This window comes from Coregonus clupeaformis, chromosome 37 (genome assembly GCF_020615455.1).
Source record: "Coregonus clupeaformis isolate EN_2021a chromosome 37, ASM2061545v1, whole genome shotgun sequence".
Classification (NCBI taxonomy): domain Eukaryota; kingdom Metazoa; phylum Chordata; class Actinopteri; order Salmoniformes; family Salmonidae; genus Coregonus; species Coregonus clupeaformis.
Window position 1 is genome coordinate 20,614,915 of NC_059228.1, and position 27,575 is coordinate 20,642,489.

Here is a 27,575-nt window from a genome sequence, read left to right on the forward strand (position 1 = left end):
TATATGTATGACCCAATGGAAGTTATTGTTGTCATTCTTAGACACAGATAGCAATTAGTATTCCAGTTATAGGATCAGCTGTCTTTTGTACAATAACAGATGTATATAGAAAAACATAATGGATAGGTATTTTACCTCTTCCCTTCCTACGTGTGTGTGTGAGTGAGTGAGTGAGAGAGAGTGAGTGAGTGAGTGAGAGAGAGAGAGATACAGAACATTACCATCAGGACCATCCAACCTCCCCCATCAGTCAGTCCTCTACACTTTCTCCCCCATCCCATCTCTCACTTGGGCACTTCCAGCTGGTGGGTGGGGGGGAAGTACACACACAGACTCATAGCCGTACACTCCCTCACTCTCCCTCTATCCCCCCTCCCTGCCTACCCCAGCTGGCTCCCTCACACTCCATTCATACACACAGACACTCACTCACACACACACTCTATCTATCTCTCTCTCTCTATCTCTCTCTCTCTCTCTCTCTCTCTCTCTCGCTCTCACACACACAGAGATCCACGTGGAGCACCAGCCCAGGTACCGCCATGGACCAGGAGGGGAACGCGAAGAGGGCGGCTAGAAACAGAGCGTGGTTACCGTAGTAACCAGCTCTCTCCTCTCCACCTCTGTGCCTGGTGATGCTCGTGTCTCTCCATCCAGCTTCTCTTCTCTCGCTCTCTCTCGCTCCTGGATTCACAACCTCTACACTGACAGTGGTTGACACAGAAACAGGAGGAGCTGTTTTCTCATCTTTCCTCCTGCCCACCTTTATCCTCCGACACTCTCCTTGTCAGCAGGACGGAACTCTTTTTCCCTTTCCTTATCTTTTTCTCTGAGATCGTTGGCTTCCACTTCCCTGGGATTTCTACCGGTTTTTAATTCCGCCATGGCTCACGCAGCCTCCGCATTGAAGAAGAACCGGGACGTGGATGTCAATGCTATCGAGGATGAGAAAGAAAAGAAGAGGAGAATTAAGAAACTTGCGTCCCGGGAACAAAAGAGAAAGGTACTTTCACTGGAGCGTGACTCCCTGCTCAGCCACGTCCCCATTGTGTTCATATGGGCAGCACACACAATTCTCTCATGTCGCTAAGCTGCCATGCAGCCGTGTGTGTGTGTGTGTGTGTGTGTGTGTGTGTGTGTGCGCGCTCGCGTGCACGTAACCTTGTTGAATTTCACCTGTTAGTTAAGCCTCAGCCTGGGGCCTTGTTCGTTGTGCGTAGTGGTAAGGTCGTACTTGGCATCTGGCCCTTATTCTGTCTAACACTTTTGTCTGATATTCAGCTAAGCACGGGGCTCCCCCAAATACTACAGCATCACCGCCACTCTCTTACTCCAAAATCAGCATCTCTCATTGTGCGGATTCAAAAACCTTGATCTTACAGCTTATCAAATGGACAGGGGTATGGTACTAATCCAAACTACTCCTGTTTATTTAGTGATCCAAAGAGTTCTGTACTGTTCCGGGCATGTGGTTGTGTTGTGGTCCAGTCAAGAGAATCTGTGTGGCTGGATACACAGACGTCCATATATAATGCATATTGATGTTATTTATTGATAGAAAAGCTTTCCATATGATGGAGGAGAATATACGTGGGTTAATGCTTGCTCTTTTATCTGCTATATGCACATTGTTCTGGTTTTGCTGGATTAATAGGTTGAAGTCATAAATAGCTGGATTATGTCATGCTGGAAGTTAAGCATCACTGCTTGATGTTTACTGGATGCAATTATTTCACCCATGAGATCTATTCAATAAGACTAACATTTATTGTCTTTGTGTTAATGGACAGTCGCTTCTATTTATGGACCATAGATTGTTATTTGACCCCAACATAGACAATGTATTTTTTTTTACGTCTATGAAAATATCATTGTTTTAACAAAAACCTTAAAGGTGACTGATTTTAAATTATTTGATTGTGCACATTATCTTTGCGTGTGTATTTGTGTTTGTTCCTGATGTCCATGGGAGATATTATTATCGTTATTATAGAGACTCATATTTCATGTCGGGCTGAGGGAGCTCTTCTCCATTTATTGATTGCCTGCAAGTATAGCACGCTCCATTCGGATAATCCGTTTCCCCTTTCTCCTCTGAGCTGTGTCCTTCCTCCTGTCCTCATGCTTCTTCCTCCCTCTCTCTCCATCTCTCACTAAGAAATGCACCTCACATGCTCCTTTTGTTGATAAGCAGAAATGGAAATGTGTTTAATGCACATCTAATTTTACATTTGACATTTTAGTCATTTAGCAGAAGCTCTTGTACAGTAGTGAGTGCATACATTTTTCATACATTTTTTTACTGGTCCCCTGTGAGAATCAAACCCACAACCCTGGCGTTGTAAGCTCCATGCTCTACCAATTGAGCCACACAGGACCCTCATAACAAACACACAGGACCCTCATAACAAACTCAAAGGACCCTCATAACAAACACACAGGACCCTCATAACAAACACACAGGACCCTCATAACAAACTCACAGGACCCTCATAACAAACACACAGGACCCTCATAACAAACACACAGGACCCTCATAACAAACACACAGGACCCTCATAACAAACACACAGGACCCTCATAACAAACTCACAGGACCCTCATAACAAACACACAGGACCCTCATAACAAACACACAGGACCCTCATAACAAACTCACAGGACCCTCATAACAAACACACAGGACCCTCATAACAAACTCACAGGACCCTCATAACAAACTCACAGGACCCTCATAACAAACACACAGGACCCTCATAACAAACACACAGGACCCTCATAACAAACACGCAGGACCCTCATAACAAACTCAAAGGACCCTCATAACAAACAGACAGGACCCTCATAACAAACACACAGGACCCTCATAACAAACACACAGGACCCTCATAACAAACTCACAGGACCCTCATAACAAACTCACAGGACCCTCATAACAAACACACAGGACCCTCATAACAAACACACAGGACCCTCATAACAAACTCACAGGACCCTCATAACAAACACACAGGACCCTCATAACAAACTCACAGGACCCTCATAACAAACTCACAGGACCCTCATAACAAACACACAGGACCCTCATAACAAACACACAGGACCCTCATAACAAACACGCAGGACCCTCATAACAAACTCAAAGGACCCTCATAACAAACAGACAGGACCCTCATAACAAACAGACAGGACCCTCATAACAAACACACAGGACCCTCATAACAAACACACAGGACCCTCATAACAAACTCACAGGACCCTCATAACAAACACACAGGACCCTCATAACAAACAGACAGGACCCTCATAACAAACAGACAGGACCCTCATAACAAACAGACAGGACCCTCATAACAAACAGACAGGACCCTCATAACAAACAGACAGGACCCTCATAACAAACACACAGGACCCTCATAACAAACAGACAGGACCCTCATAACAAACAGACAGGACCCTCATAACAAACACACAGGACCCTCATAACAAACAGACAGGACCCTCATAACAAACACACAGGACCCTCATAACAAACACACAGGACCCTCATAACAAACAGACAGGACCCTCATAACAAACACACAGGACCCTCATAACAAACACACAGGACCCTCATAACAAACAGACAGGACCCTCATAACAAACACACAGGACCCTCAAACCTTTTTCTTTTCTTTTCTACACTACAGTATTAGCCAGTCTATCTCAGATCCTGTTCTATTCTACATTATAAACTGTGTGGTTCAAGCCCTGAATGCTGATTGGCTGACAGTCATGGTATATCAGACCGTATGTCACGGGTATGACAAAACATTTATTTTTACTGCTCTAATTACGTTGGTAACCAGTTTATAATAGCAAAAAGGCTCCTCAGGGATTTGTGGTATATTGCTCCTCGGGGGTACCCCTCATGCCTTATTGCTTAAGTACCTGATGGGTTTGGCCTGCATCGTTTACTACTGTCTGGTGGACCTCCAACACAACCAGATGGGAGAGAGAAAGAGAAGGAAAGAGAGGGGGAGAGAAAAGGGGAGTGAGAAAAACAGAAGGAGTGAGAGAAAGACTAGGAGAGAGAGAAATAAGTAGTGAGAGAGGAGGAGAGAGAGAGGAAAATTGCTGACTGAGGAGCCCGCCTGCCTCTCTTATCAGCCTTCACTCAGTGCTGTACGGGCATAATGGAGTGGAGGTGTCTGGAGGATTGCTTTTGGCAGAGGGGACCACTAACCTTCCTCTCCCCAGAAGGAGCTGCTGTGCATGGAGGTATCGTAGCCTGCCAGTGGAAAGGACACCTCCTACTGGCACACGCAGTGAGGGGGACAGGGGAGAGGTCAGGCTAATCAAGCCCAGAGCTGGCACTAGGAGCTAGGGAGGTAGGAGATGGTAGGAGGGCATCACTGTGACCTTATCGCACAGGTTATCATACCACCTTTCCTTAAAATGTTATTATCTCTGAGACATAACAAAGAGCTTGCGGATTCCCTAAGAGTTGGGCTATAGCAACAGTAGTAAGAAGAGACTCCTGTAGGTCTTAGAAAGGAGAAGGAGAGGATTGTAGCTCTTACCAGACAGAGCATTGTAGCTCACAAAATGGGAGTCTCCCATCCTCTCACTCTCTCTCTCTCTCTCTCTCTCTCTCTCTCGGTCTCTCTCTTAAGGCGTCCGCATGCTTCCCAGCCGAAACTGTTCGGAAGAGTTTGTGCATATATTATGATGACATTTGGTGATGTTTTTGTTAGTTTTGGACTTCGGTGAGGGTTTTTTCGGTTTACGCCCCTTCATCGGTGATTGGTCAAAAGTAGGGATTCTTCAATAAAGTCTTTGTTGGCATTCAACGAGAGAAGACTCGTTTTCATGCACATTTTTTCATTGAGAAATACTGCACCAAACATCTTAGTTATATGTAAAATTGCGCAACTAAGATCTCTGAAAAAACGTCAAAATTAATGACAGATTTTTTGAGTTATATTAGATGAATTCTGACTATTTTCTGGCTACGGCATCTCAAAATGGACAAACAGTACTATTGCCGCTTTTTTCTCATTTTTCAAGCTAAGGTCTTTTGAGAGTATGCGAGCACACTCGTTTGGTTGGCTAGCCGAGTTCGGCTAGACGCCAGCCAAACTGAAGCATGCTGATGCCTTTACTCAAACACATTTCTCTCTGTTTTGGGGCAAGCGAAACAAAGGCAGAACGAGCATTCGTTCCTCTGTCTGTCCCCCACCCCCTTCCACAAGAGACTATAATATGTGTAAAGAGAGAATGGTCCATCCTTAACCCGCTAAAGGACAATTGCTGTGTGTGTTGTGGCTGATCCAGGACCAGTCCCAGGGGGACTGTTGCGACCTAGAGAAAGTCCTCATCAGTCAAATGGGCAGGCCACTCATCAAACTAAATGCTAAAGTGCTAAACTGAAACTGCCCCACAGGCACACAACCCTCTGTCCAGCACTGCTTTTCAGAAATAGCCTACTGTGCTAGTGTACTTCAACAATTCTGGTTAAAATGAAGGAAACCCTTTATTTGATTTGATCATTGATTGCTTTTGTTCAGTTGCATTCAATATGCTGGCACCTCCAAAGCCCTTTAGCCATTTCTTTACGGCGAACAGTAGACTGTTACCCATGGTCCTTGAAATGCTGTTCCTCAATCCTTCAATCTACAGTACATCGCCCTATTCTGTATATGACTATCTATCTCACTGCAATAGATTCAGTCTCCAAGGGGCCTATGAGACACTGTAATAGGGATCGTTTTAATTATCGATCGAGCGGCCCAGTCGTCTGAGGGGTCCTGGAGAGCTGAGTGCTGGGGGGGATTTACCACTAAAGCTGTAACAGAATCTACACCAGACTGGTGTGTTTGTCCTACTGGGATGGTACGCCATAACCCATGTATTCTCTGTGGTATATTAGAGATTGGAAGTGACTAGAAATGGGTCTGGTGTAGTGGAATAGAACACAGAATATGTTACTGTAAATAATTATCTATTGTGTAGCTTTAATGTTGTTATCAAAATCCACCATGTTCTGGGTGTCATCTCAGAGATGGACAGTCAGAGAAAGAGAGAGAGAGAGGGAAAGCGAGAGAGAGTGAGAGCGGGATGTTGCTAGGCCTGAAGGTCATTTGAAGGTGAGTGGTGTCCTCTCCTCTCTTCTCTCCACTTTTCTCTCAGCTCCGTGGTAGTCCTGTATGTTGCTGCTCTCATCACTCTGTCTCATAGAGGCTGCCTCTGTCTCATAGAGGCTGTCTCTGTCTCATAAAGACTGATAGACTGTCTCTGTCTCATAGAGACTGTCTCTGTCTCATAAAGACTGTCTCTGTCTCATAAAGCCTGATAGACTGTCTCTGTCTCATAAAGACTGATATACTGTCTCTGTCTCATAGAGACTGTCTCTGTCTCATAAAGACTGTCTCTGTCTCATAAAGACTGATAGACTGTCTCTGTCTCATAAAGACTGATATACTGTCTCTGTCTCATAGAGACTGTCTCTGTCTCATAAAGACTGTCTCTGTCTCATAAAGACTGTCTCTGTCTCATAAAGACTGTCTCTGTCTCATAGAGACTGTCTCTGGCTCATAAAGGATGCCTCTGGCTCATAAAGGATGCCTCTGGGTCATAAAGGATGCCTCTGTCTCGTAGAGCCTGTCTCTGTCTCGTAGAGGCTGCATCTGTCTCATAAAGACTGTCTCATAAAGGCTGCCTCTGTCTCATAGAGACTGTCTCTGTCTCATAAAGGATGCCTCTGTCTCATAGAGACTGTCTCTGTCTCATAGAGGATGCCTCTGTCTCATAAAGGATGCATCTGTCTCGTAGAGACTCTCTGTCTCATAGAGGCTGCCTCTGTCTTATAGAGACTGTCTCTGAGGCTGTGTTGAGCAGAAGATGCTGACGCTGTGTGCGTATAAACCCGGGATCTCTGACGTAAGTTTGCCGTGAGGTGTAGCAGATTTCTGACTACATTAGAGAGCTTCAATGGCAAGATTCTCAATTTTGTCGTATTTTCTAGTAATTTATTAAGACAACAGCTTCCTGACATTTTCCTTGAAGAGTGAAAATACAAACAAGAAGTCTTGGCATAATCCTTTAATGAAGTGCCCAGGGTCGGGCACGACAGGGGCAAGAAAGGAGGAGGGGAGAAAGGAGGGATGGGGAAGGAGAAGGACAGCAGAAGAATGGAACGGTGAAAAGACGAGGAAAGAATGAGAGGTAAAGGATGGAAGCGAAAGGAAGGACGGGTGCGGTAGTGAACTGAGGAGAGTAGAAAATGGGGTAGAGGAAATGACTGAAAATGGAGAGTGACGAGCTGGAGGCAAGGAGGAGGCTGCTGAAGTACCAGAGAGATGCTGTGCATTTGAAGAGTTGAGCTCCCACCCCCACACACACACATTAATTCAGTGATGAGCCCCCATCAACAGTAGCTACCAGCTAAACCCACCTCCTCCCCCACAGCCTGCCTGCCTGCGCTTCCCGGCACGGGCCCCCCAACCCCCCTTTCTCCATTCGCCCTGAAACCCCCTCCTCTTCTCTCTCACAAGGACTGTCCTCCATATGCACTCACTCACACACACTCACACACACAGAAAGTAAAATCCCAGATCTTGGGGCCATTCATCAGCACCCACCAACCATAGAAGCAGGGCATGTGCACCGATGCTTGTGTTGTAAGCTTCTCTTTCTTCCCCCTGCCCCGCCATCATCACACGCATTAATCCCCCACGGTGTATCAAGGCCTTCTCCATCAGGCTGTTAAACATGCTGGTCCACCCCCACCCCCAAACACACAAACACACACACACACCCTCAACCATGCTCCCCCCATCCCCCTCACTCTCCAGCCAAACCCCTCCACTCTATTGTGTGTAATGTGTGTTTTTGTGTGTGTGTACAGCAGGTGATAATCCCATACCCTAACCTCTCTAATAACCCCTCCTGTTGTAGTTATCCTGTCCCTCACACCAGTATTCTGACCCATGGGACACATTCTATGTGCCTGCATGGATAGAGGCAACTCTCCCCACCCCCTCCCCACACACACCCTACCCTCCCTCCCTCCCTCCCCACACACACCCTACCCTCCCTCCCCCCACACACACCCTACCCTCCCTCCCCACACACACCCTACCCTCCCTCCCCACACACGCACCCTACCCTCCCCACACACACCCTACCCTCCCTCCCTCCCTCCCCACACACACCCTACCCTCCCTCCCTCCCTCCCCACACGCACCCTACCCTCCCTCCCTCCCTCCCCCACACACACCCTACCCTCCCCACACACACCCTACCCTCCCTCCCCACACACACACCCTACCCTCCCCACACGCACCCTATCCTCCCCACACACACCCTACCCTCCCTCCCTTCCTCCCCACACGCACCCTACCCTCCCCACACACACCCTACCCTCCCTCCCTCCCCACACACACCCTTCCCCCCTCTGGCCTCTGTCTACCTCCGCTTCAGTTGTAGCTAACCACCTGCCACTATCCCATCCACTATCCTATCAGTTGCACTACTAAACCAAGACCAATTGTCTTGTAGGTTTTCCTTTACATATTTCATGTGTTATAGCATAATTTGCTTCTCAACTGATCTGTCGTCCCACAAGGCAGAGGGAGAAAATATTTGACTAGCCGTCTGTGTTAGAGCCATGCAAGATGATGACAAAAATCCCTAAATATATTCACTAGCTTCTGTGTCATTTGAACAGTGTTTAGACTCTAGGCCTATATTTGATAATTTGACCTTGTGCCCTGGTTCTACCACCCACTCTTGGCATCCTTAGTCCCCAGAAATAGGCATCTCTTTGTGGGCAGAGTCAGCCAGTCGGAGCCTGTCCCTGTGTCCTGACCGGGGCTGGAAATGGGCTGTGTTGAGGGCAGATCGATGATAATCACAGAGCAGACACACCTCCACAATCAGCTCTCTCGGGGGGGTTCATGATTAGAGAAAAATGCATTCTGTCTCTCCAGCTACCTCCTTATCTACTACTCCCAGGTGTTGGTGTCGCACAACACTCAGTATGTTTAACACAATGGCTTCCAGTGTTTCAGTATTTATTTGGTTAGTCGTTGTTTCTGTTTTAAATATGAAGAGCTTGCTTTTCAATTTGGTTCTGTGATCCTAGTTCTTCCTAGCATTTGACAGCTTTTAAAGTCCATCCCTATTTATAGATGTTTCCTTTTTTATATATTTGTACCACCTTATTCGCTGGTCCTTGATAAATCATGTGGAATAGAGAGCTAGGTCCATTCTGCTTTACATCTATAACACCCTGCTTTTTACCAGACTGACTGAATTGATTGGACTTTTTTTTTGGCTATATCATTACCTTGTTTTGAGTGTTCTGAGAGAACAAGTGACAGAGTGTGACTAGTCTTTGTCTCAGACACAAACGTCTGTATCACTGCATGGACAAACGCTGCCTTTTGTGTACGACAACCCCTCAGGGAATAAAGAATGTTTTCTATTGGATACAATTGAGCATGAAATGGACAGCGTCTTTGTTGCGGAGTAATTTGATCCGGCATGGAAATTGTAACATTTCTAGAGTGTGTGTCACATGAGAGTACAATGAAAGGCGGAGAAAGAGGCAAGCAGTGGGTTTTGTTGACCAGCAGATAACACTGACCACATAACTACCCTGTGCTGTTCTGTGCTGTAGTGTAGATTTCCTGGCCAACACTCAGATTATAACTTTCTAAACTTCTCATTCTGTTCTTAATGAGCACCAATCTGGTTTTAGCACTGTTTCAGTGGCTACACTTGTCTTAGATTATATGCTATATTGTTTAGACCATAAAAATCATTGTGCTGCCTTATTTATTGACCTGTCGAAGGCTTTTGATACGGTTGACCACATCTTACTTGTTCAAAGGTTGTCTGAAATAGGCCTAGATCAGGCATCTTGCAATTGGTTCTAGTACTATCAAACGAACAGGACACAATGGGTGCTTACTGATGGTATCATATCTAGTTTCCTCAATATTACGAAAGGTGTGTCGCAGGGGTCGATTTTGGGCCCTGTTCTCTACTATTTACAGTGGCTTGTGAAAGTATTCACCCCCCTTTGCATTTTTCCTATTTTGTTGCCTTACAACCTGGAATTAAAATAGATTTTTTGGGGGTTTGATTTACACAACATGCCTACCACTTTGAAGATGCAAAATAAAAAATTTTGTGAAACAAACAACAAATAAGACAAAAAAACTGAACTTGAGCGCACATAACTACTCACCCCCCAAAGTCAATACTTTGTACAGCCACCTTTTGCAGCAATTACAGCTGAAAGTCTCTTGGGGTATGTCTCTATAAGCTTGGCACATCTAGCCACTGGGATTTTTGCCCATTCTTCGAGGCAAAACTGCTCCAGCTCCTTCAAATTGGATGGGTTCCGCTGGTGTACAGCAATCTTTAAGTCATACCACAGATTCTCAATTGGATTGAGGTCTGGGCTTTGACTAGGCCATTCCAAGACATTTAAATGTTTCCCATTAAACCACTCCAGTGTTGCTTTAGCAGTATGCAAAGGTCATTGACCTGCTGGAAGGTGAACCTCCGTCCCAGTCTCAAATCTTTAGAAGACTGAAACAGGTTTCCCTCAAGAATTTCCCTGTATTTAGCGCCATCCATCATTCCTTCAATTCTGACCAGTTTCCCAGTCCCTGCCGATGGAAAACATCCCCACAGCATGATGCTGCCACCACCATGCTTCCCTGTGGGGATGGTGTTCTCGGGGTGATGAGAGGTGTTGAGTTTGCGCCAGACATAGCGTTTTCCTTGATGGCCAAAAAGCTCAATTTTAGTCTCATCTGACCAGAGTACCTTCTTTCATATGTTTGGGGAGTCTCCCACATGCCTTTTGGCGAACACCAAACGTGTTTGCTTATTTTTTTCTTTAAGCAATGGCTTTTTTCTGGCCACTCTTCCGTAAAGCCCAGCTCTGTGGAGTGTACGGCTTAAAGTGGTCCAATGGACAGATACTCCAATCTCCGCTGAGGAGCTTTGCAGCTCCTTCAGGGTTATCTTTGGTCTCTTTGTTGCCTCTCTGATTAATGCCCTCCTTGCCTGGTCTATGAGTTTTGGTGGGCGGCCCTCTCTTGGCAGGTTTATTGTGGTGCCATATTCTTTCAGTTTTTTAATAATGGATTTAATGGTGCTCCGTGGGATGTTCAAAGTTTCTGATATTTTTTTATATCCCAACCCTGATCTGTACTTCTCCACAACTTTGTCCCTGACCTGTTTGGAGAGCTCCTTGGTCTTCATGGTGCCGCTTGCTTGGTGGTGCCCCTTGCTTAGTGGTGTTGCAGACTCTGGGGCCTTTCAGAACAGGTGTATATATACTGAGATCATGTGACACTTAGATTGTACACAGGTGGACTTTATTGAACTAATTATGTGACTTCTGAAGGTAATTGATTGCACCAGATCTTATTTAGGGCCTTCATAGCAAAGGGGGTGAATATATATGCACACACCACTTTTCCGTTATTTATTTTTTTTAGAATTTTTGGAAATATGTTATTTTTTTCATTTCACTTCACCAATTTGTACTATTTTGTGTATGTCCATTACATGAAATCCAAATAAAAATCAATTGAAATTACAGGTTGTAATGCAACAAAATAGGAAAAACGCCAAGGGGGATGAATACTTTTGCAAGGCACTGTAAGTACTTGGGGATTTAGATTGAGGATAAGCTCTCTTTTTAAAACACTTTGAAAAAATGACAAAAATATGAGAATTAAGATTGGTTTCTTTTATATAAATAACTTCTGCCTCACTTTGGAAAGTAGAATGAAGATGGTTCAAGCAACACTTCTCCCAATACTTGATTATGGTGATATAATCTACACGCATGCGACAGCCTCTGCTTTAAAATGTTTAGATTCGCTCAGCACTGTGTTTTATCACTGGGGACAATTTTCGTACACATCACGGCATTTTATATAGTTTTGTTGGCTGGGAGTCTCTGACTACCAGAAGGGCCCAGAATTTGCATTTTTTTGTATATAAAGCGGTTCTTCAGAGACTCCCCCACTACCTCAGCTCACGTATTAACTGGAGACCCAGCAATTTTCAGACCCATTCTCTGGACTGGCTGGTTCTGGAGGTTCCGCGGGTCTCCACTGACCTGGGGGAAATGCTTTTAGTTTTTGTGTCCCCAGCTCATGGAATAGCCCTCAGGCAACCTTGAAATCAGACTCGCTGGTCTCCATTGGACCATTTAGATCGAGTTTAAGGGAGGTGATATGTGAGAGTTGTTTGTTTTGATGTAATCTTGTTGTATTTATTGCATTGATATTATTTATTGTATGTTCATGTTCACAGGGCTCCTTTGCAAATGAGACCCTGGTCTCAATGGTGACCCACCCTGTATAAATGAAAGTTTAATCAAATTAAAAAGTATTGGCAGTTAGGGAAAGGTTGATTATGGCTTCAAGGTGGGAACGGTATTACCATTGTTGTGAATAAAGTATTCTTCATTATGTCATATTTCAATGAAATGAGCCTGTGGTCACTGCAGTGTTTGAGTCCTTACTATGCACACACATTCTGACAGTACAATGCCAAGCGTGTCTGAACACATTCAGACAGAGCCCCAGTCCCAGCCTCATCAGCTGTGTGGGAACAGCATCTGCCTGAGACAGAGACAGAGAAAGCAAAGCACTCAGGCTAATTCATATTTGATGCTGAATTATTCAATACCAGCACTTTCAACACATGCTACAGAGCCTCTTGTCAACAGTCAGCACTTATTGTTTGATGGTGTGGTATTTAAAAAGTGTAAAAACACACTGAAATAGATGTGAGAAATGACTATACAGAATATTTTCTACAAAGTAATGACTGTTACTGAGTATTTACATTCACTAAGGAGGGGTATAGTTTAGACTTTTGATGTTATTTTCATTACAGTAGTTCAAAACAAAGTGCCTGTGTAGACTGCTTCTCTGGTCTCCATAGGCTTGATGGATGTTTGGTTCCTTTGGCTGTACAATGACCAGAATGTATCTTTGTCTTTGAGTTCAAATGCCCTCTGAGCTCACTGGTCTGTGTTAAGAATCAATCAATGATAGCAAGGGCAAGTAGAGATTGTGGAAAGAGGGAGAGGAACATGAAGGAAAAGAGAAAGGATAGAGAGGGGAGAAACAGATGAACTACAGAGAGGGGAGATGGTGGAAAGGAAGAGAAACAGGTTGATACAAGGAGAAGGGAGAGAAAGAAAGAGTAGAGAGGGGGATGGGGTTGTGAGGGGCATTCCATCCACACACACCCATGTGTGGCACATACATAAAGTAGCTACACACACTGTAGAGGTGGGAGTGAGTGGAGTCAGCAGAGATACTGATGATGAAGAGGAGGAGGAAGGAGAATCCTCTTTGGACAGTACACTGCAGTGTCTACATAGCAAAACAGCTCATTTCTATAAAATGTTGCTACTCTACAATTCCACAAATACAGAAAAAAACATTACTGTACAGTTACTGTGATATCCATGCACATTATCAAATCCTCATACAACAGGGAACTTTTGTTATGATCTTGGACTTTGAATATGATCACATCTGATTGTTTTATTGTGGATTTTAGCCAGACAAGTGTGACATACAATACCAGTCAAAAGTTTGGACACACCTACTCATTCAAGGGGTTTTCTTTATTTTTACTATTTTCTACATTGTACAATAATAGTGAAGACATCAAAACTATGAAATAACACATATGGAATCATGTAGTAACCAAAAAAGTGTTAAACAAATCAAAATATATTTTATATTTGAGATTCTTCAAATAGCCACCCTTTGCCTTGATGACAGCTTTGCACACTCTTGGCATTCTCTCAACCAGCTTCACCTGGAATGCTTTTCCAACAGTCTTGAAGGAGTTCCCACATATGCTGAGCACTTGTTGGCTGCTTTTCCTTCACTCTGAGGTCCAACTCATCCCAAACCATCTCAATTGGCTTGAGGTTGGGTGATTGTGGAGGCCAGGTCATCTGATGCAGCACTCCATCACTCTCCTTTTTGGTAAATAGCCATTACACAGCCTGGAGGTGTGGTTGGGTCATTGTCCTGTTGAAAACAAATGATAGTCCCACTAAGCGCAAACCAGATGGGATGGCATATCGCTGCATGCTGTGGGAGCCATGCTGGCTAAGAGTGCCTTGAATTCTAAATAAATCGCCAACAGTGTCACCAGCAAAGCACCCCCACACCATAACACCTCCACCTCCGTGCTTCACGGTGGGAACCACACATGCGGAGATCATCCGTTCACCTACTCTGCGTCTCACAAAGACACGGCGGTTGGAACCAAAAATCTCAAATTTGGACTCATCAGACCAAAGGACAGATTTCCACCGGTCTAATGTCCATTGCTCGTGTTTCTTGGCCCAAGCAGGTCTCTTCTTCTTAATGGTGTCCTTTAGTAGTGGTTTCTTCGCAGCAATTCAACCATGAAGGCCTGATTCACACAGTCTCCTCTGAACAGTTGATGTTGAGATGTGTCTGTCACTTGAACTCTGTGAAGCATTTATTTGGGCAGCAATTTCTGAGGCTGGTAACTCTAATGAACTTATCCTCTGCAGCAGAGGTAACTCTGGGTTTTCCTTTCCTGTGGCGGTCCTCATGAGAGCCAGTTTCATCATTGATTGTTTTTGCGACTGACCCTGACCATGTCTTAAAGTAATGATGGACTGTTGTTTCTCTTTGCTTATTTGAGCTGTTCTTGCCATAATATGGACTTGGTCTTTTACCAAATAGCGCTAACTTCTGTATACCACCCCTACCTTGTCACAACACAACTGATTGGCTCAAATGCATTAAGAAGGAAAGGAATTCCACAAATATACTTTTAACAAGGCACACCTGTTAATTGAAATGCATTCCAGGTGACTACCTCATGAAGCTGGTTGAGAGAATGCCAAGCGTGTGCAAAGCTGTCATCAAGGCAAAGGGTGGCTATTTGAAGAATCTCAAATGTAAAATATATTTTGATTTAACACTTTTTTGGTTACTACATGATTCCATATGTGTTATTTCATAGTTTTGATGTCTTCACTATTATTGTACAATGTAGAAAATAGTAAAAATAAAGAAAAACCCTTGAATGAGTAGGTGTGTCCAAACTTTTGACTGGTACTGTATCTTAAGGATTAAGCTTTCGGGAAAAATATCCCTGACTTTGAAGAAGCCAGCCAGGTCACCTGTGATAGTCAGTATTCGACGTCCATCCATGTCTGAGGATGTCGGGAGATGATGTGGAAATCGTCCACTAGGGGCAACAGTGAGCGCTGTTACCTTCAAGTAGGTTTCAGTTTTGCTTGGGATGGCGGATGGCGTAAGAATCTTGCCTCTGATTCCAAAGGTTGCAAGTTCAAATCCAGTGATAGAAAGTTGTTTTTGATATTTTTGATTGATTAAGCCTATCCCAAACCTTAATCCTTACCTCAACCATTCGGAGTAAATGCCTAACTTTAAGATTAGGAAGTTAATGCCTAAACTTAATCTTAAACACTTTGAAATTTGACGTTTGGAACAACTTCGAAATTTGACATTTGAGAAACATGGATGAACGTCTAATTCTGATGTAAGACTGTGAGAGCTAGTTGGAAAAAGCACATAACCAGGAGTAACATTTACAGTAAGCCACTCACTATTCTGGCATATAGGCCTAGATAGTGCATAATCTCAGAATGACAATAATCACAGATGCTAATTTTGGTTCATTCTTTGAGAGTGTACTGTTTTGGGTGCTGTGGTGTAGATGTTCATAGTAATAAGAGGGGAATCCAGTGTGAGGAATATGTGAACCCTGGGCTCCTTTATTTACATTTTGTCCTGTACTCTTACATGGGATGTTCTGTTCCTCCCTCTGGTTATCTCTCCCTTAGCCCGTACATCTTGTGCGCTCTTAAAGGGGCACACACTCATTTAACATGAACATCACAGGCGTTATACTGTATTGTGACTGCTACAGCTCTCCCATCATCAATGTACAGCAATCTATATTGAGTGACACCCTGCTGTGAGAGAAACAACAGTATGCTTGGGCAACAGTCACTACTACTGTAAGTATGGATGTCGTTTGTACAGTGTGACAGTGAGATATGAGTCATAGCGTTAGTGCGGACTCTGTCCGTGTCAGCTGTCAGCCATCTTGAGAGTGTGAAGGCTCTTGACAATCAAATGGCTGGGCCAGTAGCAAGGGTCGCATTGAAGATGCTTTAATCACCAAGGTCCTTCTCAATTAAAACACTAACCAGGTTTCCAAGGGTAGGAAAAAAACTAAAGCCCTCCTGTGCTGCCAGGAGTAAAGCCATTGAGTTTCTTTTTGAGCATTACTGTTGGCCTATTTTGTTGATTGCATGAATTTCAAAATGGATCCTATTCTTTCAGGGCAAGAATTCAATAACGGCTCAAAATGTAAGATATGAAGGCTGAACTGAATGACAGGGTAATGATCCTAGCGCTCCATGAGTGGCAATGAGACTAGTAACGTTGTTAGCGAGAAGGCGGCCATTTTGAGCACTATGTGTCTGGGGGTTGCAAATGGCTGATTGCATGGGAGTGTGATGCTGTGTGTATTTCCTATAGGAGACATTTGAAGGTGAGCTGCGATAAGAATGGGGTAGAAAACAAGACGTGACCTGACAGTTTGAGTGTCTGTTTTGCTGACAGTGGCATTATGGTCCTAGAGGTACCGATCTTGATTTAGCAATGATTGTAAAGATGTATGATTTATTGTCATTAGTTTATGAATGGTGTTGATAGATTTGGTGAGCAGACCGATATAGGCATATTACTTACAAGAATGCCTGATGTCAAACGATAGGCTTCATGTACTTCAGCTGTACCATTGCATGCATGCTTGGCTGGCTGTTATTAACATGTGAGGTAGTGTCTCATTATAGGTCATTACGCTTCCCTCTCCGCTGCGACCTTGACAGTGTAACATGCTATAGTAGACAGAGCAGGCAATATGGAGGCACATACGCACACACAAACACACACACGTATAGAGGCATCATGCCCATAGGGGGCACTGGAGCACGTGCCCCCTCAGATTTGTCCTGTGTGTGTTTTGTATTTGTGTGTGTGTGTGTGTGTGTATGTATGTATGTATGTATGTGTGTGTGTATATATATATATATATATATATATATATATATATATATATATATATATATATATATATATATACACACACACACAGTACCAGTCAAAAGTTTGGACACACCTACTCATTCAAGGGTTTTTCTTTATTTTTACTATTTTCTACATTGTACAATAATAGTGAAGACATCAAAACTATGAAATAACACATATGGAATCATGTAGTAACCAAAAAAGTGTTAAACAAATCAAAATATATTTTATATTTGAGATTCTTCAAATAGCCACCCTTTGCCTTGATGACAGCTTTGCACCCTCTTGGCATTCTCTCAACCAGCTTCCCTGGAATGCTTTTCCAACAGTCTTGAAGGAGTTCCCATATATGCTAAGCACTTATTGGCTGCTTTTCCTTCACTCTGCCGTCCGACTCGTCCCAAACCATCTCAATTGGGTTGAGGTCGGGGGATTGTGGAGGACAGGTAATCTGATGTAGCACTCCATCACTCTCCTTCTTGGTAAAATAGCCCTTACACAGCCTGGAGGTGTGTTGGGTCATTGTCCTGTTGAAAAACAAATGATAGTCCCACTAAGCCCAAACCATATGGGATGGCGTATCGCTGCAGAATGCTGTGGTAGCCATGCTGGTTAAGTGTGCCTTGAATTCTAAATAAATCACAGACAGTGTCACCAGCAAAGCACCCCCACACCATAACACCTCCTCCATGCTTTACGGTGGGAACTACACATGCAGAGGTCATCCGTTCACCCACACCACGTCTCACAAAGACACGGCGGTTGGAACCAAAAATCTCCAATTTGGACTCCAGACCAAAGGACACATGTCCACTGGTCTAATGTCCATTGCTCGTGTTTCTTGGCCCAAGCAAGTTTCTTCTTCTTATTGGTGTCCTTTAGTAGTGGTTTCTTTGCAGCAATTCGACCATGAAGGCCTGATTCACACAGTCCCCTCTGAACAGTTGATGTTGAGCTGTGTCTGTGACTTGAACTCTGTGAAGCATTTATTCAAACTTTCTTCTGAAACTCATCAGTCTATTCTTGTTCTGAGAAATGAAGGCTATTACATGCGAGAAATTGCCAAGAAACTGAAGATCTCGTACAACGCTGTGTACTACTCCCTTCACAGAACAGTGCAAACTGGCTCGAACCAGAATAGAAAGAGGAGTGGATGGCCCCGGTGCACAACTGAGCAAGAGGACAAATACATTAGTGTCTAGTTTGAGAAACAGACGCCTCACAGGTCCTCAACTGGCAGCTTCATTAAATAGTACCTGCAAAACACCAGTTTCAACGTCAACAGTGAAGAGGCGACTCCGGGATGCTGTCCTTCTTGGCAGAGTTGCAAAGAAAAAGCCATATCTCAGACTGGCCAATAAAAATAAAAGATTAAGATGGGCAGTCTGAGATATGGATTTTTCTTTGCAACTCTGCCTAGAAGGTCAGCATCCCGTAGTCGCCTCTTCACTGTTGACGTTGAGACTGGTGTTTTGCGTGTACTATTTAATGAAGCTGCCAGTTGAGGACCTGTGTGTGTGTATATATGTGTGTGTGTGTGGTTTATGTGTGTGGTTTTTTTGTGTAATATGTGTATATATGTGTGATATATAGAGTGTGTTGTGTGGTGTGGTTGTTATAATGTGTATATATATATATATATATATATATGTGTATATATGTGTATATATGTGTATATATTTATATGTATGTATATATATGTATATGTGTATATGTATGTATATGTGTATATGTATGTATATGTATGTATGTATATATATGTATATGTATATATATGTGTATATATGTGTATATATATATGTATATATGTGTATATATATATGTGTATATGTATATATGTGTATATGTATGTATATGTGTATATGTATGTATATGTATGTATGTATGTCTATATATATATATATATATATATATGTGTGTGTATATGTGTACATTGAGGGGAACAAAGTATTTGATCCCCTGCTGATTTTGTACGTTTGCCCACTGACAAAGACATGAATAGTCTATAATTTTAATGGTAGGTTTATTTGAACAGTGAGAGACAGAATAACAACAAAAAAATCCAGAAAAGCGCATGTCAAAAATGTTATAAATTGATTTGCATTTTAATGAGGGAAATAAGTATTTGACCCCCTCTCAATCAGAAAGATTTCTGGCTCCCAGGCACACTCTTAAAGGGAGTGCTCCTAATCTCAGCTTGTTACCTGTATAAAAGACACCTGTCCACAGAAGCAATCAATCAATCAGATTCCAAACTCTCCACCATGCTATAACAGCCTCCACTCTTATGGGAAGGCTTTCCACTAGATGTTGGAACATTGCTGTGGGGACTTGCTTCCATTCAGCCACAAGCGCATTAGTGAGGTCGGGCACTGATGTTGGGCGATTAGGCCTGGCTCATAGTCGGAGTTCCAATTCATCACAAAGGTGTTCGATGGGGTTGAGGTCAGGGCTCTGTGCAGGCCAGTCAAGTTCTTCCATACCGATCTTTCAGTCCGTCGGACTGTCAGATGGTGAACCATGATTCATCACTCCAGAAAATGCGTTTACACTGCTCTAGAGTCCAATGGAGGCAAGGTTTACACCACTCCAGCCGACGCTTGGCATTGCGCATGGTGATCTTAGGCTTGTGTCATGCGGCCATGGAAATCCATATCATGAAGCTCCCGACGAACAGTTATTGTGTTAATGTTGCTTCCAGAGGCAGTTTGGAACTTGGTAGTGAGTGTTGCAACCGAGGACAGACGATTTTTACGCGCGATGCGCTTCAGCGGTCCCGTTCTGTGAGCTTGTGTGGACTACCACTTCGCGGCTGAGCCATTGTTGCTCCTAGACGTTTCCACTTCACAATAACAGCACATACAGTTGACCGGGGCAGCTCTAGCAGGGCAGAAATTTGACGAACTGACTTGTTGGAAAGGTGGCATCCTTTGATGATGCAACGTTGAAAGTCACTGAGCTCTTCAGTACGGGCCATTCTACTGCCAATGTTTGTCTATGGAGATTGCATGGCGGTGTGCTCGATGTTATACACCTGTCAGCAACAGGTGTAGCTGAAATAGCCGAATCCACTAATTTGAAGGGGTGTCCACGTACTTCTGGCCATGTGTGTGTTTGTGTGTGTGTGTTTATAATTGCTTGCTTTTCTAAAGTCTACCAACCTTGCCAGCAGGCATGCCAACTAAGATAGTATTTTTTGTTATATATATATATATTTTAATACAATAAAAAATACTAAAATTAATTTCATAACTTCATCTGGTCCTCTAGGTTGGGGTAATAACTTTGTACAACAACAACAAAAACACTACTCTGTAGTTGACTGTACTTGACCTGTATTTTACCTGTAATCTGACCTTGACCTGCAATTTGACCTTTGTGTTAAAGACAAATGGTGTTCTCTGCAGTAAATATCTAACCATGGCGATCACAAGGATCTAAGTATGTTTCCCCTGTGATGTTCAGAGGCCGAGGGACAGTGATCTGAAGTTCGGCTGAAAATGAGCTAAAAATTTTATAAATGTCATAAAATGTTGATTTACGACTTTGGTACAGTAATCAAACATTTGGCTCTCAATTTTGAACAGTTGTGTCTATCAACTCAGGGGAAAAAAGCATATGAAAGAGAACATTCTCAGCTACTGGCAAATATGCTGAACAAAAATATAAATGTAACATTCAACAATTTCAATAATTTTACTGAGTTACAGTTCATATAAGGAAATCAGTCAATTGAAATATATTAGGCCCTAATCTATGGATTTCACATGACTGGGCAGGGGCGCAGCCATGGGTGGGCCTAGGAGGGCATAGGCCCACCCACTTGGGGGAGAGGGCCAGCCAATCAGAATACGTTTTTCCCCACAAAAGGGCTTTATTACAGACATAAATACTCCTCAGTTTCATCATGTCCGGGTGGCTGGTCTCAGACGATCCCGCAGGTGAAGAAGCCGGATGTGGAGGTCCTGTGCAGGTGTGGTTACACATGGTCTGCAGTTGTGAGGCCCGTTGGACGTACTGGCAAATTCTCTAAAACGACATTGTAGAGAAATGAACATTTAAATTCTCTGGCAACAGCTCTGGTGGACATTCCTTTAGTCAGCATGCCAATTGCACGCTCCCTCAAAACTTGAGGCATCTGTGGCATTGTGTTGTGAGACAAAACTGCACATTTTAGAGTGGCCTTTTGTTGTCCACAGCACAAGGTGCACCTGTGTTAATGATCATGCTTCTTGATATGCCACACCTGTCAGGTGGACGGATTGTCTTGGCAAAGGAGAAATGCTCACTAACAGGGATGTAAACAAATTTGTGCACAATATTTAAGAGAAATAAGCTTTTTGTGAGTATTGATCATTTCTGGGATATTTTATTTCAGCTCATGAAACATGGGACCAACACTTTACAACACATGTTGCGTTTATGTTTTTGTTCAGGATACATTTTGGTAGGTTAAAATCATAACTCGTGTATAGCCTTTTCGAACATAATGGAAGGGATATATTTTTAGTTTTTTTGTTGTTTCTCTGTAATACTACTAGCCACTTAGCAATTTTATGAAGTTGGCTTTAGCTAGCCCAGATAGGTTCCCAATCTCCCAACCTCATAACTACAGTGTAGCTACCAAGAAGCCATTTCAGGTGATCAATCAAGTTAGAGTAGCTAGCCTGTCTAACTATCTTAGCTGGCATGCCTGCTGGCAAGGTTGGTAGACTTTAGAAAAGCAAGCAATTACTAAATGTACTCAATAAGACTCACATTCCTTTCAATCTTTTACCCAGATCTTAGCAGAGAAGCTAAGTCAGCTTTAGTCAGGAAGATATAGCTTAGATATGCAGAAGAATATACATACAGTATTTTTGACATAGAATTAAGCATAATGATTATGGCTCTAGATTGCAGGAAAAAGCTGTTTGAGGTGTTTATAAAATGCAAAATTCTCAAATTTCCAAAACAGGGGCCTAGCCACCTCCTCAGTCATCCTCACGCACTTTGTGCCCCCTCAGATTTTTGGGGTGCATGACGCCCCTGTACACCTACACACACACTCAGGCTCAGCCTTGGTGACCAGTCAGTTCCCTGGGATGGATGAACTCTCAGGGTCATGATGGGGCAATCTCTGCTCAAAGAGAGAGGGTGTAGTCTGTTGAGGATGTTACTCAGTCTCATATACATACTATAGGCAGTGATGAGGATCCCAATAAATACTAAATAATGTAGGCAGTCTCACAGAACCGACCCCTACTCTGGCTGAAGAATGGTACTTTCCACTCCTGTCTAATGTCATGCTAGAGACAAGCGAGCCACTGACGTCATCTAGTTAGCACCATCATTAGGCATAGGCAGGTCAGCAGCATGTGGGCCTCCGCTTAACTGTGGATCAGGTCCGCTTTGCATTGTCTGTCTGCAAAACAACAACCAAATAAAAAACATTCAGAGGAGACTATATTCCTGTATCTCTGTATTGATTTGATCTCAAGTATCCTGAGCTAAACTTGGCACATTTGCAGAAACATTGAACACAAGGTGTACACAGATTAGGCAGACGGATGAAGCCAGCAGAGAGAGCATTTAGAATGTGAGACAGGAGGATTCATCCTGACCAGGGCTGTTTCCATTAAAGCTGATGAGCTGTCACTGTCTGGTCGTGGAAGGTGCTGTTCAACTCATTGGGTTTCTTTAACTAGACGGAATAGATTGTCGTTTTGGTGCATTGTCCTCTTCAACATATCGGAGTGAAGCTTAGTTGTTTCTTGACCTGACGACCCCTTGACCTGTCGACCTCAGGAATTGATTGCGTAGCAATGATGAGACATCACTGTTAACTCAATGGAGACTGACTGTAGCTGTCGATGTTGTGGAGGCAACCAACCAATCAAGGTCTTCTCATATACAGTATGTAAGAACTTTGTTCAAATCATGCTCAAAATAGCATAGGAATTGATCAAAATAGATAGCTCATGATATGCATATTTGTTATTAGGACAATGCTGATGAAATACCTTAAAATGTATTGTTGGTCATTAAACTACATCTACCCTAATTGAAGGCATGATGTTATTACACCTTTGTGCCTCCCCCATCCTAGAGCTTATTATTTGCTGTAGTTTAGCAGCAAACTGTTACAGACAGCCATCATCATACTGCTTTCTGTTGACGCTCATCTTGCTAAAGCAGCCAGCACCCATTTCTGTCCCAGGTGAATAAAAAAGGCTGATAACCTAGCCTACTGTATGTATTCATGAAAGTGAGAAATACATTCTCATGTAAAGCAAACTATATGGAGGGCGCTGAGGATAAGGTTCTGTCGCCGCCGGCCGCGACCGGGAGACTCATGGGCGGCGCACAATTGGCCCAGTGTCGTCCAGGGTAGGGGAGGGAATGGCCGGCAGGGATGTAGCTCAGTTGATAGAGCATGGCGTTTGCAACGCCAGGGTTGTGGGTTCGATTCCCACGGGGGGCCAGTATAAAAAAAATATGTATTCACTAACTGTAAGTCGCTCTGGATAAGAGCGTCTGCTAAATGACTAAAATGTAAATGTAAAATAAGGTCCTTGTGATCCGTTTACAGGAAGGAACAGATAGAGAAGATCAATAAGAGAGGTGAGAGGAGAGGTTAACCACAAGGTAATAATCTGTAGTCTGGATGCACAGGAAAAGCAGAGCTCAGGGACAATGCACAGTTGTGTTCACAGAGTACCTATTCTCGCTCTCTCTCTCTCCCTCCCTCTCCCCCTCTCTCTCTAACTCTCTCTCTCTAACGCTCTCTCTCTCTCTCTCTCTCTCTCTCTCTCTCTCTCCTTCCCCCTCTCTCCCCTCCTTCCCCCTTTCTCCCCCTCCCTCCCCCTCTCTCTCTCTCTCTCACCCACTCTCTCTCTCACCCACTCCCTCTCCCCCCTCTCTCTCTCTGTCTCTGTCTCTCTCTCACTCTCTCACCCACTCTCTCTCTTTCTCTCACTCTCTCACCCACTCTCTCTCTTTCTCTCTCTCTCTCACCCACTCTCTCTTTCTCTCTCTCTCTCACCCACTCCCTCTCCCCCCTCTCTCTCGCTGTCTCTTTCTAACACACTGAGATAGTAGGCTAAACACACACAGACGTGCTGTAGTTATTATCTAATTATCTAAGACTAGGCCTAGTTAAGAGCAGTTGAGCCATTTTGCTCTATGAAATGATTAAATATGATGTAATATCATGGTTTAATATTGGTTGCTGATTTTGTTAGCCTTTGTGACGGTAGTGTTAGTCAGTGAGACCGAGACAAAGCAGATTAACTGTGGTGGTGTTGTGGTGAGACAGAGGGGGTTCAGAGGGGGACAGATGGCTCACGGTCTGCTCCCGTCTGCTGCCGCATCCCTGCCAAAGTTCAGGAAAAAACACTTACACACACTCCACTTCATTCACTTTCACTGATCTACATAAGCAGATTTCCACATAGTCTCTGACATGTGTAGGGCCCTATAAAATCTATGTTGCGGACGGAATCACGGAATCCAGACATTTAAATCGGAATTCAACAATATTTAAAAAATGTATTGAACTTAGTAGGAAATCAACTAAATGTATTGAACTTAATAGAAAATGCATTAATTTACCCAAGTTAATCATAAGACATGAACAAAATGCATCAGTGATTCGTATTTTCCTCAAGCTTTCTGAAACGGCACAGGAATGCCCCGGTTTGTGTGTTTGTGTTTCTGTCTACCACTTCGTGTAGCTGTTAGTTATCATTAGCATCATTTCTATCTTCTGGTAGAGATGGAAAGGCCATGTGGCCAGTGGCCATTTGTTTTGCAAACTCTGCAATCACATGAGCGCTACAGAAACATCGCTAACCAAACAACGGTCTCTAGCTGGTCCACACTTGAGTTAAAGTGTAACTACAACCCAAAAATCTACATTTCATAGATTTTTCCCATACTTCAAAAGTGGTCTCCTGATGTGGTTTAAACATTGTGGACTTAGAACATCTAATGTTGTTTTTTCTTTTTTTTTAAGTGTGGTTTTGATTTAGATGTGCGAAGATTAGCCCAGTGTTAAAAGTGAGAGGGTTTTTGGTAGTGGAGTTTCAATGTTCCTATTCTGCTATTATAACATTTATTAAGCAGTAATTGTACTCTAGCAAAAAGCACTCAGTCTGTACCTAGATTATTAGACTGTCAAAATCTCAGTCCTGCTCATCTATTGGTCTACTCTATGCCTTATTTTAGTGCTGTCTCACAAGGGACTGCTGTTCTGCAACTCCAGACACAGTCCCAGACTAGACATGAACTCAGAATGCTCTCTCACAGTGGCAGTGAGAAGCACGTGATGTTCTTTAATGTTGTCAGCATTTTTTCCCACCTCCCCTTCATGCTGTTAGATTCAACCAGAGAATAGCCTTCATTTTTCTGTTTTCCCAAAGGACCGATCATCTGCAACATCACACAGGCTCAAAACAACACAGTGACACATTTCTGCATGGTCATTATAAGCAGAGGTTTGATTTTCGCAGGCTCTCAAAGTTTTTGAAGTTCCTTTCATCCTGGTTTCCAAATGGAATTCAAACAGAGAAAAATGTGATGCTCTGATGTGGCGTCTGATGATTCACCACGTCCATTTAGCGAGAAGTGATACTTTTACAAGGCTCTCCCAGTTTGATTTTCTCCATTAAAACCAGCCAGAGAGGAGCTTTCTCATTGGCTAAGGTCTCAGAGGACAAGCGATTAGCACCAGACAGACACTCTCCAATAGAAGATAATGGGAGAGTGTTGCACAGTCAGACTGAAAGCCTTTAGACCCTACTCTACTCTGTATGTAATGAAGTTAGTTCTCTTAATGAGTCTCATGTACCACACTAGAGAGGAGAGTTAAGGCTGTACTCTACATCAACTCCAAGAGGTAGACGGTCTGTTGTTCGACAGAGACGAGAGAGCAAGACAGAGAGATGCTGTAATCACTCAGAGTCTCGGTTGGATAAAGGGTTCAGTGGTTCCCAGGTGCTCTGCTCTCTCTCTCACACATTCTCTCTCTGATCCAATGACCTGTGTAGAGAGTTTTGTCGCTGAGATTGGAGAGCCTGGTGATGCAGTTAGCAGGCAGACCCAGAGACAGACATGGACCCTGGAGCCAACACATGTTTTTGCACCTTGACTCACACAAATTAATTTGACCGTCATACAGTATCTAGTGTAGTGTGTTGAATACTTACAGGAATTATGGTCAAACTTGCACTCAGACTGCTGCCACATGTAGCTGGGGAGTAGAGCCAGAGAGACGGATGTGGCATCCTATGGAGGCTAGCTACTGTACTGGAGCTAGGACGATAGCACCTCACTTATCGCAGGCATTTTGCTGATATCGTTCATTACGATAAGAAATAGCCTATACTAGAGAAATGTGTTTGAAATGAAATAAGTTTGCTAATATTGTTAATGGGACAATTGAGGGCTACAACTATCAAACTAGTAGTAGTAGATTAAAAGATAATTTTTAAAAACCTGGTGAACATTGTTATAAACTTATTGTTCTATTTATTGTTATTGCATCAATTCACGAAATGGAATTTTTTGTGTGTATTTAAAAAAAGGTTTTACCCCTTTTTCTCCCCAATTGGTAGTTACAGTCTTGTCCCATCACTGCAACTTCCATACGGACTCATGAGAGGTCGAGAGCCATGCGTCCTCCGAAACACCCGGCAGCAGCGTGCATGCGCCCGGCCCGCCACAGGAGTCGCTAGAGCGCGATGTGACAAGGACATGCCGGCCAAACCCTCCCCTAACCCGGACGAAACTGGGCCAATTGTGCGCCGCATCATGGATCACCCGGTCATGGCCGGCTGCGACACAGCCTGGGATCGAACCAGGGTCTGTAGTGACGCCTTTAGTGGCTTAGACCGCTAGGGAGGCCCCTAGTAGTAGTAGTTTAAAAGATTATTAATTTATTTTTTACCTGGTGAATATTGTTATAAACTTAGCATTCTATTTGTTGTTATCGCATCAATTCGTCATATGGATTTTGTCCATATCGTCCAGCTCTAAACTCTGCTGTATGTTATTGCACCTGGTCCATCTGGTCTAGCCTGACCTCTTCCTCCCCACAACATACTGACAGAACTTCAACATCACCCTCTGTCACCCTCCATCACCCTCCACCACATCACCCTCTGTCACCCTCCATCACAAACTAATTAGCCTGAAGTTATCATATGAATACTGCTGAGAAAGGACTACTATTGCTGTACTCTAAGTCTGTCTTAGGAGTGAGGAGTGAAACGTGAGAAAAACACTGTGTGTCTGAGTGTTTTAGAGTGTGATGGCCTTCTCAACTCCACGGGGTCTCAGCTGTGTTGAAGAATGAGTCACTAAACTACTCATCTCCCTGACAGATTGTTTATCCTGTGTGTGTGTCTGTGTGTGTGTTTGGGAGGAGGCCTCTTGTGTCCACCC

At 43.5% G+C, this 27,575-nt stretch overlaps 1 protein-coding gene across 8 annotated transcripts in view; it reads left to right on the forward strand.

Moving 5' to 3' along the window:
* Positions 1-368: 368 nt before the first annotated feature.
* Positions 369-27,575, forward strand: part of LOC121553368 (ankyrin-3) — a 114,129-nt gene continuing 86,922 nt past the window's right edge. For 3 of the 8 annotated variants that reach the window (XM_041866422.2, XM_045211580.1, XM_045211579.1), the window contains exon 1: positions 372-1,003. In XM_041866422.2, the coding sequence (XP_041722356.2) occupies positions 884-1,003 (120 nt within the window). In that variant the 5' untranslated portion in view covers positions 372-883. Of the gene's footprint in view, positions 1,004-27,575 lie in introns of all 8 variants that reach the window. The other 5 variants (XM_041866421.2, XM_045211578.1, XM_045211581.1 and 2 more) reach the window with 4 other exon arrangements.